Raw genomic sequence first — 20,143 nt, forward strand, 5'->3', positions numbered from 1 at the left:
TCTTGATGCTTCTCTTTGGGGAGCTGGCCTTAGCATCAGCATCCCACAAAGGATATACCACACCTGGTCCCTCAGCTTCCCTCCTTATATCTGGGTGTAGGCGGCCATCTTCCCTCCTTATATCTGGGGGTAGGCAGCCATCTTCCCTCCTTATATCCAGGGGTAGGCAGCCATCTTCCTTCCTTATATCTGGGGGTAGGCGGCCATCTTCCCTCCTTATATCTGGGGGTAGGCGGCCATCTTCCCTCCTTATATCTGGGGGTAGGCAGCCATCTTCCCTCCTTATATCCGAGGGTAGGCGGCCATCTTCCCCCCTTATATCTGGGGGTAGGCGGCCATCTTCCTTCCTTATATCTGGGGGTAGGCGGCCATCTTCCTTCCTTATATCTGGGGGTAGGCGGCCATCTTCCCTCCTTATATCTGGGGGTAGGCGGCCATCTTCCCTTCTTATATCTGGGGTTAGGCAGCCATCTTCCCTGGTTTCCAGGCCCCCTAGACTAGACCCTCAGCTATCAGGACACGGCAGGGGGTGATCTCCAGCATTTGGAGAGCAGAGAGGTCATGAATGGACAAGCAGGAAATGTCAGTGGGGGTCCATTAGGAGGTGTAAGCGGGGGTCCATTAGGTGGTGTCAGCGGGGGTCCATCGGGAGGTGTTGGTGGGGGGGGGGGTCCATTAGGAGGTGTCAGCGGGGGTCCATCAGGAGATATGGACACCTCTATCCTGCAGATGGTCAATGAGCTAATTTTATTACCTGTAGTTATCAGAGCTCCAGACAGGACAGGGAATACACAACATGGTGGGGAGCACAAGATTCTCCTAAAATTAGTAAGAATAAGGCCATAAGAAAAAGTGATGTAACCATCTGCACCCCAAACCATCACAACCTCTCCCCCCTTCCAGTAAGTGATTGGGCCACAAGGTCTACACAGGCCTCTGGCCTCCTCACTTTAGTCCACTTTGATCCCCCATTAAGATTTCCTTGTGCAGCTTCAAGATAATCCCCAGCAGCTCCTGGGTCTGACGTTCATCCTGGGGGGTCTATGGTTCTTCTTGTCGGGACAGTCCATCATCGTTCTGGTGTTGGCTTTCCCATTTCTATTGGATGGAGAGGCGGTAGGGTTGTAAGGACAAGCTGCACCTCAGCAATCATCCATTGTCTCTGATACGTGGTTCAGCCATGTAAGGGGGTAGCGGTCCATTACAATTGTGAAGTCCCTACCATATAGGTGTAGTGGCCATTCTCATAAGAAGACCCATCTCCCACTTGGCGGGGTAGCTTGCACGCAGAGACCCAAGTTGTTCACTTCTATAATACCTGTCCTCAATTACTCTTCCTCTGGGGAAGGGGTCACGGGTAGCTGGAGGTGCAGGACGATGACCCATGTGACTAGCTGTGCAGCCATCTGCGTTTTATCCTGTGACCTCCATATCTTCTTCTGGGGTAGGGCTTATTGGTAGCTGGAGATGGCCCATTCACTGGTGTCCTCCTCCAGGTAGGTCTCCGGGTCACAGCACGGACATAATTGCATTTTAGATTCCCCACATCATTTCCTAATAGAATATCAGCTGGCAGACCCTCCATGACCCCAATTGTGCATCGCTTGGCACCAAAGCCATAGTCCAGCTCCACATTTGCCTTTCGGAATATTTCTTCGGAAGCCTCAACATTAATTCCAGGTCCCGGCTGTATTGCCTCTGGCCGAACTATACTGGGATCTGCAATAGTCAAAAATGCCCCCATGTCCCTAAATCCTGACACTTTGCATCCATCGATCAGGACGTCCTGCATGTGGCATTGCCACCGCTCTGGGTAGCTTGGGGACAGAGGCTGGATGCCGTAAACTCCAAACGCAGTATCCATGGTGCTGGGCTCAGTGACCCACTCTGATGGGGGTGGTGCTGACTCTTCCTCATATGGAGGGGAGTGCACAAGATTCACCAGATGAGGTGGGGGTGCCTGGGGCTCTCTCCGCATATTTGAAGGACAACTGGTTTGCAGGTGCCCAGACTGCCCACACCTGTAACATCTCTGTTCTGGGATCCCACTAGGCCGCGGTCGAGACTGTTGGATTTCAGGATAGTGAGTTGGGTTTGTTAGTGTCCTTTGGCTGTGTAAAGGGGCTGATTTGACAGGAGGGGGTTGTGTCGCTGAGACAGGCTGCGGGTTAAAGGGGTTATCCAGCGCTACAAAAACATGGCCACTTTCCCCCTACTGTTGTCTGCAGAGTGGGTGGGGTTTTGAAACTGTTCCATTGAAGTAAATGGAGCTTAATTGCAAACTGCACCTGAACTGGAGACAACAGTAGGGGAAAAAGTGGCCATGTTTTTGTAGCGCTGGATAACCCCTTTAAGGTCCAGCAGTTGCTTCCATTGCGGTCGGATAGTAAGGGCCTCATCGGCCAGGGCTGCAGCTCTATCCAAGGTGGGCGGTGCGCGCTCCTGGACCCACTCCCGTATCACTGAAGGGCACTCATCAAAAAACTGTTCTTTAAGAAATGCTTGAATGATATCCTCAACAGTAAAGGCGTGCTCTGCTTCCAACCATCTCCGACATGCCTGGGACATCTTATGGGCATACATTTTAAATGAGCCCCCCGTGGTGCATGGGAGGTCTCGGAACTGAGTCCGATAGGAGTCCGGTGTGACAGCATGGTAATCCAGGATAGTCCGTTTCACATGGTTATAATCCCGATTCTGTGGTGACCAAATGGTCCGGTAAGCCTCCGCCATGCTTCCGTTCAGGAGTCTCACCAGCATACGCATCCAGTCAGAATAGGGCACCTCCATCAAGTCACACTGCTGCTCAGAGTCCTTTAAAGAACCTCTCCACATCCCCGGAAGCTTCATCAAATGGCTTGAAGTCCATCCGGGTGATCCGTACAGGCTCCTGGATTGTTGGGTTCACACTCCACGTCACGCTACTCCCTCTCTCGGACTCCATGACTTCTTGTCTCCGTTGGCATCGGAGAGCAGCCGCCTCCTTGTACTCCTGAGACACGCCTGGGCCCAGAGCTGCAATCTCTTCCTCATACCACACCACCCATTGGCTTTTAGGGGTGGGGGGTCCCGTCTCCAGTGCTTGCCTGTTAGACATCCGAGAGGAGGTGGTCTGCACAGCACTCACCAGAAGATCCATCAAGACCTCTTTATCCAGTCCCTGGTAGTTCAGGCCCAGTTCTCTAGCTCTCTCCTGCAGGCTGGATACGGTCCAGTTTCTGTATTCGCTCTGTGGGTAGTTCTCCATTGGGGCTACACTCTGTTGGTCCCGCCGCTGCCACCAGTTGTCACGGGGTTCTTCTCCAGTATCACACAATGAACAGAGCGAGCTATGGATGAACAGCCCCAGGAACCTTTATTAGATACCAGCAGAAAGGTCCATACAAAACTCCACCACACACAGGGGATGCAAAACATCCAACACAGGAAACATCCAGCAACAGCAAATATCCCAACCGACCGAGGTCCCAGTTCTTCTCCTCTGGATCAATATGACAGCTCTTGACGCTTCTCGTTGGGGAGCTGGCCTAAGCATCAGTGTCCCACAAAGGATCTACCACACCTGGTCCCTCAGCTTCCTTCCTTATATCCAGGAGTTAACAGACATCTTCCCTGGTTTCCAGGCCCCCTAGACTAGACCCCAAGCAATCGGGACACGGTAGGGGGTGATCTCCAGCATTTGGAGAGCAGAGAGGTCATGAATGGACAGGCAGTAAATGTAAGCGGGGGTCCATCAGGCAGTGTCGGCGGGGGTCCATCAGGAGGTGTCAGCGGGGGTCCATTAGGCAGTGTCAGTGGGGGTCCATCAGGAGGTGTCAGTGGGGGTCCATCAGGAGGTGTCGGCAGGGGTCCATCAGGAGGTGTCGGCGGGGGTCCATCAGGAGGTGTCGGCGGGGGGTCCATCAGGAGGTGTCAGTGGGGGTCCATCAGGAGGTGTCGGCAGGGGTCCATCAGGAGGTGTCGGCGGGGGTCCATCAGGAGATATGGACACCTCTATCCTGCAGATGGTCAATGAGCTAATTCTATTCCCTGTAGTTATCAGAGCCCCAGACAGGACAGGGAATACACAACATGGTGGGGAGCACAAGATTCTTCGAAAATTAGTAATAATAAGGCCATAACAAAAAATTATGTAACCATCTGCACCCCAAACCATCACACCCCCCATCACCTGTCTTCTCATATATATGTATATACACCCCATCACCTGTCTCCTTATATTATATTATATGTATATTTTCAACCTTTTTGCCACATTTCTGGCTTCAATCATAAAGATATAAAAAGTAATTTTTTTTGTTAAGAATCAACAACAAGTGGGAGCACTGGTGACGGGTCACTATGGTCGCTTGCACACTACTCCTTCCATGTCACTATGGTCACTTGCACACTACTTCTTCCATGTCACTATGGTCGCTTGCACACTGCTCCTTCTATGTCACTATGGTCACTTGCACACTACTCCTTCCATGTCACTATGGTCACTTGCACACTACTCCTTCCATGTCACTATGGTCACTTGCACACTACTCCTTCTATGTCACTATGGTCACTTGCACACTACTCCTTCTATGTCACTATGGTCACTTGCACACCGCTCCTTGCATCTCACTATGGTCGCTTGCACACTGCTCCTTCTATATCACTATGATCGCTTACACACTACTCCTTCCATGTCACTATGGTCGCTTGCACACTGCTCCTTCTATGTCACTATGGTCGCTTGCACACTGCTCCTTCTATGTCACTATGATCGCTTGCACACTACTCCTTCCATGTCACTATGGTCACTTACACACTACTCCTTCCATGTCACTATGGTCACTTGCACACTACTTCTTCCATGTCACTATGGTCACTTACACACTACTCCTTCCATGTCACTATGGTCACTTGCACACTACTCCTTCCATGTCACTATGGTCACTTGCACACCGCTCCTTCCATGTCACTATGGTCACTTGCACACTACTCCTTCCATGTCACTATGGTCACTTGCACACTACTCCTTCCATGTCACTATGGTCACTTGCACACTACTTCTTCCATGTCACTATGGTCGCTTGCACACTACTCCTTCCATGTCACTATGGTCGCTTGCACACCGCTCCTTCCATGTCACTATGATCACTTGCACACTACTTCTTCCATGTCACTATGGTCGCTTGCACACTGCTCCTTCCATGTCACTATGGTCACTTGCACACTGCTTCTTAAGATGTGTAAAGCTTGTGAAATCTTTTTGTATCCAAATCCGCTTTATACTTCTCCACAACTGTATCTGGGAGAGGCCTGGTGTGTTCCATGCTCTTCATGATGCTCTTTGAGACTGACAGAGGAGGTGCGTGTATACGGAGACTATGACAGAGGAGGTGCGTGTATACGGAGACTATGACAGAGGAGGTGCGTGTATACGGAGACTATGACAGAGGAGGTGCGTGTATACGGAGACTATGACAGAGGAGGTGCGTGTATACGGAGACTATGACAGAGGAGGTGCGTGTATACGGAGACTATGACAGAGGAGGTGCGTGTATACGGAGACTATGACAGAGGAGGTGCGTGTATACGGAGACTATGACAGAGGAGGTGCGTGTATACGGAGACTATGACAGAGGAGGTGCGTGTATACGGAGACTATGACAGAGGAGGTGCGTGTATACGGAGACTATGACAGAGGAGGTGCGTGTATACGGAGACTATGACAGAGGAGGTGCGTGTATTCGGAGACGCGGTTACACACAGGTGGATGCTATATATCACCATCAGTCATGTAGGACGATACTGGATCAGTCACAGATCCTCACTGATCTTCTGGAGGAGTTTGCTGCACTGATCCCTGTCACCATTGTTCCCACTTGTTTCTTAAAAAAAAAAAAAAAAAAAATTATGGGGGAGATTTATCAAACATGGTGTAAAGTGAAACTGGCTCAGTCGTCCCCGGCAACCAATCAGATTCCACCTTCCATTCCTCACAGACTCTTTGGAAAATGAAAGGTGGAATCTGATTGGTTGCGGGGGGCGACTGAGCCAGTCTCACTTTACACCATGTTTGATAAATCTCCTCCTATATCTTTGTTTGAAGCCTGAAATTTGGGAAAAGGTTGAAAAATTCAAGGGGACCAAATACTTTCTCAAGGCAGTGTGTGTGTGTATATATATATATATATATATATATATATATATATATAAATTTACATACACCCCAGTCACCTGTCTCCATATTGCAGCTCTGTATATATCTCTGTATACTGATGTGTGGCGTATGGTGGTGGGGTATCCATTCTGGGTTTTGGTGGTGTGGTATCCATTGTGCGGTATGGTGGTGTGGTATCCATTGTGCGGTATGGTGGTGTGGTATCCATTGTGCGGTATGGTGGTGTGGTATCCATTGTGCAGTATAGTGGTGTGGTATACCTCTGCTACCTCTAAAGCTGCTGTGTTAGCTGCAGTGTGTGACTAGTCATGCGATAATCCAAGTGTAACTGAACTGTAACAGAAAATCGAGATAAACTACCCAAGGCTAATTATCGAGACACCAAGAGGTGAAAACTGACCAGAAACCAAGAGGGCTGATCACTGCCCGGAAACCATAGAGACACCAAGAGAGGTGATCACTGCCCGGAAACCATAGAGACACCAAGAGGGGTGATCACTGCCCGGAAACCATAGAGACGCCAAGAGAGGTGATCACTGACCAGAAACCATATAGAGACACCAAGAGAGGTGATCACTGCCCGGAAACCATAGAGACACCAAGAGAGGTGATCACTGACCAGAAACCATAGAGACGCCAAGAGAGGTGATCACTGACCAGAAACCATAGAGACGCCAAGAGAGGTGATCACTGACCAGAAACCATAGAGACACCAAGAGAGGTGATCACTGACCAGAAACCATAGAGACGCCAAGAGAGGTGATCACTGACCAGAAACCATATAGAGACACCAAGAGAGGTGATCACTGACCAGAAACCATAGAGACACCAAGAGAGGTGATCACTGACCAGAAACCATAGAGACGCCAAGAGAGGTGATCACTGACCAGAAACCATAGAGACACCAAGAGAGGTGATCACTGACCAGAAACCATAGAGACGCCAAGAGAGGTGATCACTGACCAGAAACCATAGAGAGACACCAAGAGAGGTGATCACTGACCAGAAACCATAGAGACGCCAAGAGAGGTGATCACTGACCAGAAACCATATAGAGACACCAAGAGAGGTGATCACTGCCCGGAAACCATAGAGACACCAAGAGAGGTGATCACTGACCAGAAACCATAGAGACGCCAAGAGAGGTGATCACTGACCAGAAACCATAGAGACGCCAAGAGAGGTGATCACTGCCCGGAAACCATAGAGACGCCAAGAGGGGTGATCACTGACCAGAAACCATTTAGAGACACCAAGAGAGGTGATCACTGACCAGAAACCATAGAGACACCAAGAGAGGTGATCACTGACCAGAAACCATAGAGACGCCAAGAGAGGTGATCACTGACCAGAAACCATAGAGACGCCAAGAGAGGTGATCACTGACCAGAAACCATAGAGACGCCAAGAGAGGTGATCACTGACCAGAAACCATAGAGACACCAAGAGAGGTGATCACTGACCAGAAACCATAGAGACACCAAGAGAGGTGATCACTGACCAGAAACCATAGAGACGCCAAGAGAGGTGATCACTGACCAGAAACCATAGAGACACCAAGAGAGGTGATCACTGCCCGGAAACCATAGAGACGCCAAGAGAGGTGATCACTGACCAGAAACCATATAGAGACACCAAGAGAGGTGATCACTGCCCGGAAACCATAGAGACGCCAAGAGGGGTGATCACTGCCCGGAAACCATAGAGAGACACCAAGAGAGGTGATCACTGCCCGGAAACCATAGAGAGACACCAAGAGAGGTGATCACTGCCCGGAAACCATAGAGACGCCAAGAGAGGTGATCACTGCCCGGAAACCATAGAGACACCAAGAGAGGTGATCACTGCCCGGAAACCATAGAGACGCCAAGAGAGGTGATCACTGACCAGAAACCATATAGAGACACCAAGAGAGGTGATCACTGCCCGGAAACCATAGAGACGCCAAGAGGGGTGATCACTGCCCGGAAACCATAGAGAGACACCAAGAGAGGTGATCACTGCCCGGAAACCATAGAGAGACACCAAGAGAGGTGATCACTGCCCGGAAACCATAGAGACGCCAAGAGAGGTGATCACTGCCCGGAAACCATAGAGACGCCAAGAGAGGTGATCACTGACCAGAAACCATTTAGAGACACCAAGAGAGGCCACCACATGACAGAGAAATGCCTCAGTGTGGCGCCCCCTATAACAAGCCGGTTACCTCTGCAAGCCGCATGTTATGGAGCAGGAATGGCAGCTGGATGTAAGGTTGGAGCAGGTTTAGTATAAGGGCCCTATGATTATTGGCTGAATGGGCCAATATGGCTTGTAGTGACGTCTGACACTGCTGGATGTTGTTAGAGGAAGGAGACGTTCTGGCGGCATGGACAGGTATCTGTCACTGTGAGCAGCTTTAACCTTTAACCCTAGGTCTTTATTAAACCTGTCTCTTTTGTCTGCCTGTGCAGCCCTATAGGCCTGTGCTTTCCCCATAGGCAGCCTGTATGATCCTCGCAGGAGGCTGCCTTGTATCTGCTCTTCTGTTTCTCTCCATCCTGTGTGAGTGTATCTCAGTGGGTGGGTATCCCCCTCCCTGCTGCTCCTGTCTCTAACATGGGTGTCACGTACACACTTACTAGCACGTGACGGGGAGGCCACTGCAAGGGGTTAATCTATTTCCACTCACTCAGTCTTGCACTCACCTACCACTCAGGTGGCAAATTGAGCATAAATCCCACCACAACACAGTCCCAGCACCTCAACACACACGCTGCCACCACGCTGTCACCCCAGCACACCGCTCACTGGCACTCACATGGTTAAAACACTACATCCAAAGGCTATGGATTCTTAGAGCATACAAGGACCAAACTTATTAAAGTTTTAAGCTTTAATAGACAAAAGGTACAGTGCTTACAAAAATAAGGGTAAATAAGATAACATACATAAACACACACACACATATATATACATACATATACACATACACATACATACACACACATATACACATACATACATACACACACATATACACATACATACATAAATACACACACATATACACATACATACATGCAATAACAGTATAATGTAAAAGGGAGAAATAAGCAGAAACTATCTAACACTTACAATAGTTGTTGCCTTCCCAGGGGGTAGGGGAAATCATGGATCGCAGCTCAGTCAGACTGACCCCCTCCTCTGCCACCAAGTTTTGCTGTTGCCGCCATATTTTATACAGTCAAAATCCGGCTTAGATTTCATGGCCGCCTATCAGGGGATTAGGATAATGAGTTGTCTCTGGCCGCCCATCAGGTGATTAGGTCTAATGAGTTGTCTCTGATTGGCCGCCCATCAGGTGATTAGGATAATGAGTTGTCTCTGGCCGCCCATCAGGTGATTAGGATAATGAGTTGTCTCTGGCCGCCCATCAGGTGATTAGGATAATGAGTTGTCTCTGATTGGCCGCCCATCAGGTGATTAGGATAATGAGTTGTCTCTGATTGGCCGCCCATCAGGTGATTAGGATAATGAGTTGTCTCTGGCCGCCCATCAGGTGATTAGGATAATGAGTTGTCTCTGATTGGCTGATTAGGTGATAATGGGGAAGGACCAGGGACACCTCATTGCATATGTCCTGTAATTGAACCATTGTCCTATGGTTGGGGGGTGTTGTACTTCAGTGGCTCTATCCATTCTTTGAAGTAGATAAGATCTCCAGGTTTCCTGAGACCCTCAATAAACCCGGCCTGGTGTTTCCTGACCAGAAACCCTCAATAAACTGCTCAGAGTTTATGATGTTTGGACAAGCCAAGGTATAGTGGGTGGAATACACATAACAGTCTGTAGTGTGTGAATACGTTAAAGACTTTCATAACAATGGGGAAACAATAGGATTGCTTGTAGCCATGTCCATAGGCTTCAATGAGGTGTGGGCCGCAGATTCATCCTCACCAGCTGTGTGTATGGGCCGAGGAATGAACGGACATGTCAGTACCCGTCCTGTACTGCTGCTGTAGGTGTCTGTACGCACTGTCTGGCAGCGGCTTACCTCACCTACCCCGTCAGTCCCATGAACCTTCTCCCCGCAGCTATACAGGGTCCTGGCTTGTTTTCTCTGCTGATCGCTTGTTGCATTATTGGTTTGGTTTTAGTATTGGACATTTGCCTGATCTGTCTTTCCTTTCATTCACAGCATGGATCTTGCATCAGGGTCTGAGGATCAATTTGTCGAGGATCATGGAGCTATGGGTACAAACAATTCTTTTCTTTTAGCCCCTTAAAGGGGCACTCCGGCAAAAATATTTATCTTTAAAATCTTTAAAATCAGCTGCTCGTAGAAAGTTATATAGATTTGTGCTTCTATTAAAAAAATATGCCACTTCCTGCAGAATATACAGCAGTTGATAAGTACTGGAAGACTGGAGAGAGTACACCACTTCCTGCGGGACATACAACAGCTGATAAGTGCTAGAAGACTAAAGATTTTCGAATAGAAAAAAATTACATGTATAACTTTTTGACACCAGATTTTAAAGAATAATATTTCTGCCGGAGTACCCCTTTAAATAAGCTCTGTAAATAGATGTCAGTATGTATGAAGTTGGTGGATCTCGTAGATTGTTAGCTCTTGTGAACAGACCCTCACTCCTCTAACTATTGTAAGTAAATCGGACATAAACTACATAGATAGACGGAGAGAGACAGTGGCATTCAGTGGGATTCCAGACACAGTTATAAATCACGTCATTATGACTTCTCACCACAGAAAACCGCTCTCACTTCCCTGCAAACTGCTGTTCAGTGCCTGAAGTTAGGCTCAGTTCATCTCTAGTAACAGACAGAACAAGATGTAACACAGGAAGTGGGGGTGGGGCTTAGCAAATGCTATGAGCAGAAGAGAGACAAGGGTCCACAATGTACCTGTAAATGAAGTTTTCTGTCTCATCTCTCAGCATTTCTAGGCAGCTCCCTCTTGTGTTCCTACTATTGTATGTACATCGGGCTGCCTCCTGTATGTAATCTCCACCCCCTTTAAGCTTCTGAGCAGTACTGTGCATAGTGTAATCCCTTCTGTGCTGCCTCCTAAATGTAATCTCCACCCCCTTTAAGCTTCTCAGCAGTACAGTGCATAGTATAACCCCTTCTGTGCTGCCTCCTGAATGTAATCTCCCCCTTTAAGCTTCTCAGCAGTACAGTGCATAGTATAACCCCTTCTGTGCTGCCTCCTAAATGTAATCTCCACCCCCTTTAAGCTTCTCAGCAGTACAGTGCATAGTATAACCCCTTCTGTGCTGCCTCCTAAATGTAATCTCCACACTCTTTAAGCTTCTCAGCAGTACAGTGCATAGTATAACCCCTTCTGTGCTGCCTCCTAAATGTAATCTCCACACTCTTTAAGCTTCTCAGCAGTACAGTGCATAGTATAACCCCTTCTGTGCTGCCTCCTGAATGAAATCTCCGCCCCTTTAAGCTTCTCAACAGTACAGTGCATAGTCTAACCCCTTCTGTGCTGCCTCCTGAATGTAATCTCTACCCCCTTTAAGCTTCTCAGCAGTACAGTCCATAGTATAACCCCTTCTGTGCTGCCTCCTGAATGTAATCTCTACCCCCTTTAAGCTTCTCAGCAGTACAGTCCATAGTATAACCCCTTCTGTGCTGCCTCCTGAATGTAATCTCTACCCCCTTTAAGCTTCTCAGCAGTACAGTCCATAGTATAACCCCTTCTGTGCTGCCTCCTGAATGTAATCACCCCCTTTAAGCTTCTCAGCAGTACAGTGCATAGTCTAACCACTTCTGTGCTGCCTCCTGAATGTAATCTCCTTTCTGTGCATATAGTAATCCCATCCCCCTCCACATATATTTATAGGACTAATATATCTGATGCAATGAAACTTTGTGTCTTTTAAAAAGGGAAAATACAACCCTGATTTTTATTTTATCTTTTATTTAAGATTGGGACGAAGTCGGAGAGCCCCCTGCAGGATATCATACCGTCAACCCTTCCTGGGACCATAAAACCTCCGAAACAAGTGGCAGAAAAAGTGTAAAAAAGACGTCAGCGTTACTTCTGAGAAGCGGCTATTCCCCGTGCTCACGGCAGCCCGATCCGGCGTATACCAAGGAGGAGGCCGGCTCTGACACTACCTCCAGCCTAGAGAGGCGTCACGTGTCCACACGGTCACAGCAGCCCGATCTACCATATACCAAGGAGGAGGCCGGCCCTCACACTACCTCCAGCCTTCCGGGCCGGCACATGTCCACACGGTCCCAGCAGCCCAATCTACCGTATACCAAGGAGGAGGCCGGCCCTCACACTACCTCCAGCCTTCCGGGCCGGCACATGTCCACACGGTCCCAGCAGCCCAATCTACCGTATACCAAGGAGGAGGCCGGCCCTCACACTACCTCCAGCCTAGAGAGGCGGCACGTGTCCACGCGGTCACAACAGCCCCATCTACCGTATACCAAGGAGGAGGCCGGCCCTCACACTACCTCCAGCCTGGAGAGGCGGCACGTGTCCACAAATAGTGACATGGAGTCATCGCCCGGTGAGGGAGATCAGACCACGGATTTATCCCCTGATCACACACTGTACACGGCCCATACCAAGCGAGACAACACCTCAGAGGAAGCTACACAACCCCAGCTATCCACTCATATCAAAGAAGAATCCAAGTCATGTGAGGAAGAGAGCCGGACCGATTCCGACCCGTATACCCCCCTGTCAGCAGAGCACCCGTCTCCTGTCTGTCCTGCACTGCGCCATCCATCTACCGCCCTTAAGGAAGAATCCAATTCTGGTCAAGAGGGGAACGTCTCTGCGGGTGAGCGCCCCCCCACCACCACTGATTATATCCCTGTGATCATCAAGGAGGAATCAGTCTCGTGCGATGAGGATCCCTTCATGGATGCCGCACAGTGCCCCTACTCGTATGATGGAGATTATCCATCTCCTGTGTGTGAACAGGCCTATAATTCTACACCAGGGCTGGCGAGACACCAGAGAATACACATGCGGGGGAAGCCACTCTCATGTTCTGTGTGTGAGAGAGGTTTTAGCAGTAAATCAGACCTTGTGCGACATGAGCGAATTCACACGGGAGAAAAACCCTTTCTATGCTGCGAATGTGGGAAAGGTTTTAATAAGAAATCGGACGTTATCAGACACGAGAAGATCCACACGGGTGAAAAGCCGTTTACTTGCCCTGAATGTGGGAAGTGTTTCAGCCGGGACTCACATTTGATTAGGCATCAGAGAATCCACACAGCCGAGCGTGCCTTCACATGCTCCGAGTGTGGGAAGATATTCAGCCGAGAGTCCCAGCTCATCCGACACCTTGGAATTCACACTGGAGAGAAGCCCTTCTCTTGTTCACAGTGCGGCAAGTGTTTCCGCAAGAAATCGGATGTTGTCAGGCACGAGAAGATTCACACAGGGGAGAAGCCATTTGTTTGTTCAGAATGCGGCAAATCTTTCAGTCGGCATTCTCATCTGGTCATCCACCGGCGTGTACACACCGGAGAGAAAACGTTCTCATGTTCAGAATGCGGCAAGTGTTTCACTCAGTACTCCACCCTAATGTCACACCGCAGGATACACACCGGCGAAAAGCCTTTTGCTTGTACAGAGTGTGGAAAATGCTTTGCCCAGAAAAGAGATCTGAATAAGCATATGATTCTTCACACTGGCGTGAAACCTTACCCATGTTCAGAGTGTGGAAAGAGCTTTGCGTTAAAATATGAGCTGAGGAAGCATGTGAGGATCCACACTGAGGAGAAACACTTTGTCTGCTCTGAATGCGGTAAATGTTTCATCACAAAATCTGACCTGGTGCGGCATCAAAGAATTCACACAGGAGAGAAGCCATTTGCATGTTCAGAATGTGGAAAGTGCTTCAGTAGACACACTTACCTGGGCATCCATCAACGCGTTCACACTGGGGAGAAGCCATTTGTTTGTACAGAGTGTGGCAAGTGTTTTAGTCAGCGGACAGCCCTTGCAGCACACGGCAGGACTCACACAGGAGGTCGGCCATTCGCATGCTCAGAGTGCAGTAAATGTTTTAGCAAGAAGTCGGATCTTCTGCGACATCAGCGAATCCATACTGGGGAGAAGCCATTTACATGTCCAGAGTGTAGAAAGTGCTTCAGCCGTCACACCTACCTGATTATCCACAAGAGGATCCACACCGGGGAGAAGCCCTTCCTGTGCTCCGAGTGTGGCAAACACTTCACGTACAAGTCACACCTGGTGCGACACCAGAGACTCCACTCTGCAGACGAGGCTTTCCCCTACTCTGAGTGTCCGACCGAAGACGGCCTGTAAATACGGCCATTCCCTGCAGAACATTTACCGCTCTCTGTATATCATGTCATGTGGGGGCTTTAGACCTGAGCGTGTTGTGTATGTGTGTCGCACACCTACGCTAGTCCTAATAAACATTGCTTTTTTTTTTCCTCCTGTCTGGATAAGTGTGGAGTAAGCGGAGGTGGCGGATTACCTGCTGCCGTATCCCGTGTGTGCTCAGTTCTGGAGGGTGGTGACCACCATTGTGCCCACTGTGTACGATTGTCGCCCTAAGTCTTCATGACTAGTACAGACATCAAAACAAATCCTACAAGTCTACAACGACGTCCACCGCTGATTGTATACAACTAAAAACTAGGGAGTGTTTATCAGGAGCCCCGTCACTATATGCAGGCGGCCGGTCACTATACATCACTATCTGCAGGCGGCCGGTCACTATACATCACTATCTGCAGGCGGCCGGTCACTATACATCACTATATGCAGGCGGCCGGTCACTATACATCACTATCTGCAGGCGGCCGGTCACTATACATCACTATCTGCAGGCGGCCGGTCACTATACATCACTATATGCAGGCGGCCGGTCACTATACATCACTATCTGCAGGCGGCCGGTCACTATACATCACTATCTGCAGGCGGCCAGTCACTATACATCACTATCTGCAGGCGGCCGGTCACTATACATCCCTATCTGCAGGCGGCCGGTCACTATACATCCCTATCTGCAGGCGGCCGGTCACTATACATCACTATCTGCAGGCGGACGGTCACTATACATCACTATCTGCAGGCGGCCGGTCACTATACATCACTATCTGCAGGCGGCCTGTCACTATGCATCACTATCTGCAGGCGGCCAGTCACTATACATCCCTATCTCCAGGCGGACGGTCACTATACATCCCTATGTCCAGGCGGACGGTCACTATACATCCCTATCTGCAGGCGGCCAGTCACTATACATCACTATCTGCAGGCGGCCGGTCACTATACATCACTATCTGCAGGCGGACGGTCACTATACATCACTATCTGCAGGCGGCCGGTCACTATACATCCCTATCTGCAGGCGGCCGGTCACTATACATCCCTATCTGCAGGCGGCCGGTCACTATACATCCCTATCTGCAGGCGGCCAGTCACTATACATCCCTATCTGCAGGCGGCCGGTCACTATACATCTCTATCTGCAGGCGGCCGGTCACTATACATCACTATCTGCAGGCGGCCGGTCACTATACATCACTATCTGCAGGCGGCCGGTCACTATACATCACTATCTGCAGGCGGCCGGTCACTATACATCCCTATCTGCAGGCGGCCAGTCACTATACATCCCTATCTGCAGGCGGCCGGTCACTAGACATCACTATCTGCAGGCGGCCGGTCACTATACATCCCTATCTGCAGGAGGCCGGTCACTATACATCACTATCTGCAGGTGGACGGTCACTATACATCCCTATCTGCAGGCGGCCGGTCACTATACATCCCTATCTGCAGGAGGCCGGTCACTATACATCACTATCTGCAGGTGGACGGTCACTATACATCCCTATCTGCAGGCGGCCGGTCACTATACATCCCTATCTGCAGGCGGCCGGTCACTATACATCCCTATCTGCAGGCGGCCAGTCACTATACATCCCTATCTGCAGGCGGACTATCACTAGACATCACTATCTGCAGGCGGCCGGTCACTATACATCCCTATCTGCAGGAGGCCGGTCACTATACATCACTATCTGCAGGCGGACGGTCACTATACATCCCTATCTGCAGGCGGCCGGCTCACTCTTCATGCTTTTCCCCTTGAGGAAGCCGCTATATAGTGGTGAAACTTCAGGGTAGTGTGTGTGTGTGTGTGTCTGGGGGGGGGGAGGGGTCTTGGTTTTTAGGTAGGGACGTTGGTGAGCGTCTATTACAGGAAGATAAATCTTATACTGAAGTGTAGAGCAGGTGAGGCGGATAAGAACCGGTGCCCACACTGCTCTGAGCCGACTACTTTGATAGGAGCAGCAGCCGCCTGTCTGATCACTGTCTATAACTCACCCTGCCGGACTCACAGCAGCTGGGGGAACATTTGGCATCAATTCCCCCACACAAACATCTGACACTCAGCTGCAAACCCTTAAAGGGGTAGTCCGGCGATAAAAAATTATTCACAGAATAACACACATTACAAAGTTATACAACTCTGTAATGTATGTTATGTCTGTGAATGGCCCCCTTCCCCGTGTCCCCCCCCCCCCACCCGTGTACCCGGAAGTGTGGTGCGCTATACTCACCTGTCACGTGCCGACCACGGTCTCCGATCCTCAGCAGTGACGTCTTCTTCGGGCGGCCAGCGGATCTTCTCGAGTGCCGGCCGCCCTCTGCAGCGTCATCCGAAGCTCAGCCGCGATTGGCTGAGCATAACTGTGCTCAGCCAATCGCGGCAGAGCGGCTGATGACGTGGCCCGAAGAAGACGTCACTGCTGAGGATCGGAGACCGTGGACGACACGAGATGCGGTGAGTATAATGCACCACACTTCCGGGTACACGGGTGGGGGTGGGGGGACACGGGGAAGGGGGCCATTCACAGAAATAACATACATTACAGAGTTGTATAACTTTGTAATGTGTGTTATTCTGTGAATAATTTTTTATCGCCGCACTACCCCTTTAATGTCTCCCCGTCATTATAACTATATACATTCATTATTTTCTTTTTAGTTATCATGGAAAACACGGCACTTCCTGTTTTCTGACTCTTTCCCCCCCCAAAGAAAACAGGAAGTCCTGTGTATCCCAGAGAGAAGGCCGTCATGTGATGGACACATTGAGCCGTGACTCTCTGTACAGGCCGGAATTACTGTGTTTAGTCTGTTTTTTACACCCAGCGCAAGTCAGAAAATCTGCCTTCAGGAGACCGGACCTGGATACAGTAAGTATAGCTGTTATATAGCAGCCTTCAGGAGACTGGACCTGGATACAGTAAGTATAGCTGTTATATAGCAGCCTTCAGGAGACTGGACCTGGATACAGTAAGTACAGCTGTTATATAGCAGCCTTCAGGAGACTTGAACTGGATACAGTAAGTATAGCTGTTATATAGCTGCCTTCAGGAGACTGGACCTGGATACAGTAAGTATAGCTGTTATATAGCAGCCTTCAGGAGACTGGACCTGGATACAGTAAGTATAGCTGTTATATAGCAGCCTTCAGGAGACTTGAACTGGATACAGTAAGTATAGCTGTTATATAGCTGCCTTTAGGAGACTGGACCTGGATACAGTAAGTATAGCTGGTATATAGCAGCGCTCAGGAGACTGGACCTGGATACAGTAAGTACAGCTGTTATATAGCTGCCTTTAGGAGACTGGACCTGGATACAGTAAGTATAGCTGGTATATAGCAGCGCTCAGGAGACTGGACCTGTATACAGTAAGTATAGCTGTTATATAGCTGCCTTCAGGAGACTGGACCTGGATACAGTAAGTATAGTTGTTATATAGCTGCCTTCAGGAGACTGGACCTGGATACAGTAAGTATAGCTGTTATATAGCAGTCAGGAGACTGGACCTGGATACAGTATGTATAGCTGTTATATAGCTGCCTTCAGGAGACTGGACCTGGATACAGTAAGTATAGCTGTTATATAGCAGCCTTCAGGAGACTGGACCTGGATACAGTAAGCATAGCTGTTATATAGCTGCCTTCAGGAGACTGGACCTGGATACAGTAAGTATAGCTGTTATATAGCAGGAGACTGGACCTGGATACAGTAAGTATAGCTGTTATATAGCTGCCTTCAGGAGACTGGACCTGGATACAGTAAGTATAGCTGTTATATAGCTGCCTTCAGGAGACTGGACCTGGATACAGTAAGTATAGTTGTTATATAGCTGCCTTCAGGAGACTGGACCTGGATACAGTAAGTATAGCTGTTATATAGCAGGAGACTGGACCTGGATACAGTAAGTATAGCTGTTATATAGCTGCCTTCAGGAGACTGGACCTGGATACAGTAAGTATAGCTTATATACAGCAGCCTTCAGGAGACTGGACCTGGATACAGTAAGTATAGCTGTTATATAGTAGCCTTCAGGAGACTGGACCTGGATACAGTAAGTATAGCTTATATACAGCAGCCTTCAGGAGACTGGACCTGGATACAGCAAATATAGCTGTTATATAGCAGCCTTCAGGAGACTGGACCTGGATACAGTAAGTATAGCTGGTATATAGCAGCCTTTAGGAGACTGGACCTGGATACAGTAAGTATAGCTGGTATATAGCCTTCTGGAGACTGGACCTGGATACAGTAAGTATAGCTGTTATATAGCTGCCTTCAGGACACTAGACCTGGATACAGTAAGTATAGCTGTTATATAGCCGCCTTCAGGAGACTGGACCTGGATACAGTAAGTATAGCTGTTATATAGCAGCCTTCAGGAGACTGGACCTGGATACTGTAAGTATAGCTGTTATATAGCAGCCTTCAGGAGACTGGACCTGGATACTGTAAGTATAGCTGTTATATAGCTGCCATCAGAAGACTGGACCTGGATACAGTAAGTATAGCTGTTATATAGCAGCCTTAAGGAGACTGGACCTGGATACAGTAAGTATAGCTATTATATAGCAGCCTTCAGAAGACTGGACCTGGATACAGCAAGTATAGCTGGTATATAGCAGCCTTCAGGAGACTGGACCTGGATACAGCAAGTATAGCTGGTATATAGCTGCCTTTAGGAGACTGGACCTGGATATAGTAAGTATAGCTGGTATATAGCTTCCTTTAGGAGACTGGACCTGGATATAGTAAGTATAGCTGGTATATAGCTGCCTTTAGGAGACTGGACCTGGATACAGTAAGTATAGCTGGTATATAGCTGCCTTTAGGAGACTGGACCTGGATACAGTGAGTATAGCTGGTATATAGCTGCCTTTAGGAGACTGGATCTGGATACAGTAAGTATAGCTTATATACAGCAGCCTTCAGGAGACTGGACCTGGATACAGCAAGTATAGCTGTTATATAGCTGCCTTCAGGAGACTGGACCTGGATACAGTAAGTATAGCTGGTATATAGTGGCCTTCAGGAGACTGGACCTGGATACAGTAAGTATATCTGTTATATAGCTGCCTTCAGGAGACTGGACCTGGATACAGTAAGTATAGCTGTTATATAGCTGCCTTTAGGAGACTGGACCTGGATACAGTAAGTATAGCTGTTATATAGCAGCCTTCAGGAGACTGGACCTGGATACAGTAAGTATAGCTGTTATATAGCTGCCTTCAGGACACTGGACCTGGATACAGTAAGTATAGCTGTTATATAGCTGCCTTCAGGAGACTGGACCTGGATACAGTAAGTATAGCTGTTATATAGCAGCCTTCAGGAGACTGGACCTGGATACAGTAAGTATAGCTGTTATATAGCTGCCTTTAGGAGACTGGACCTGGATACAGTAAGTATAGCTGTTATATAGCAGCCTTCAGGAGACTGGACCTGGATACAGTAAGTATAGCTGTTATATAGCTGCCTTCAGGACACTGGACCTGGATACAGTAAGTATAGCTGTTATATAGCTGCCTTCAGGAGACTGGACCTGGATACAGTAAGTATAGCTGTTATATAGCAGCCTTCAGGAGACTGGACCTGGATACAGTAAGTATAGCTGTTATATAGCTGCCT

The 20,143-nt window shown here is 48.9% G+C and overlaps 2 protein-coding genes across 2 annotated transcripts in view; one reads left to right on the top strand and one right to left on the bottom strand.

Moving 5' to 3' along the window:
* LOC138798937 (zinc finger protein 271-like) overlaps positions 1-14,600 on the top strand; it is a 44,144-nt gene extending 29,544 nt beyond the window's left edge. The window contains exons 2-3 of the mRNA XM_069979563.1: positions 10,338-10,393; positions 12,097-14,600. Coding sequence (XP_069835664.1) covers positions 10,339-10,393; positions 12,097-14,471 — 2,430 coding nt within the window. The 5' untranslated portion in view covers position 10,338 and the 3' untranslated portion in view covers positions 14,472-14,600. The remainder of the gene's footprint in view (positions 1-10,337; positions 10,394-12,096) is intronic.
* LOC138798939 (oocyte zinc finger protein XlCOF8.4-like) overlaps positions 1-20,143 on the bottom strand; it is a 346,556-nt gene that overhangs the window by 265,087 nt on the left and 61,326 nt on the right. The window lies entirely within an intron of this gene.

Source organism: Dendropsophus ebraccatus, chromosome 8 (assembly GCF_027789765.1).
Source record: "Dendropsophus ebraccatus isolate aDenEbr1 chromosome 8, aDenEbr1.pat, whole genome shotgun sequence".
NCBI classification, from domain to species: domain Eukaryota; kingdom Metazoa; phylum Chordata; class Amphibia; order Anura; family Hylidae; genus Dendropsophus; species Dendropsophus ebraccatus.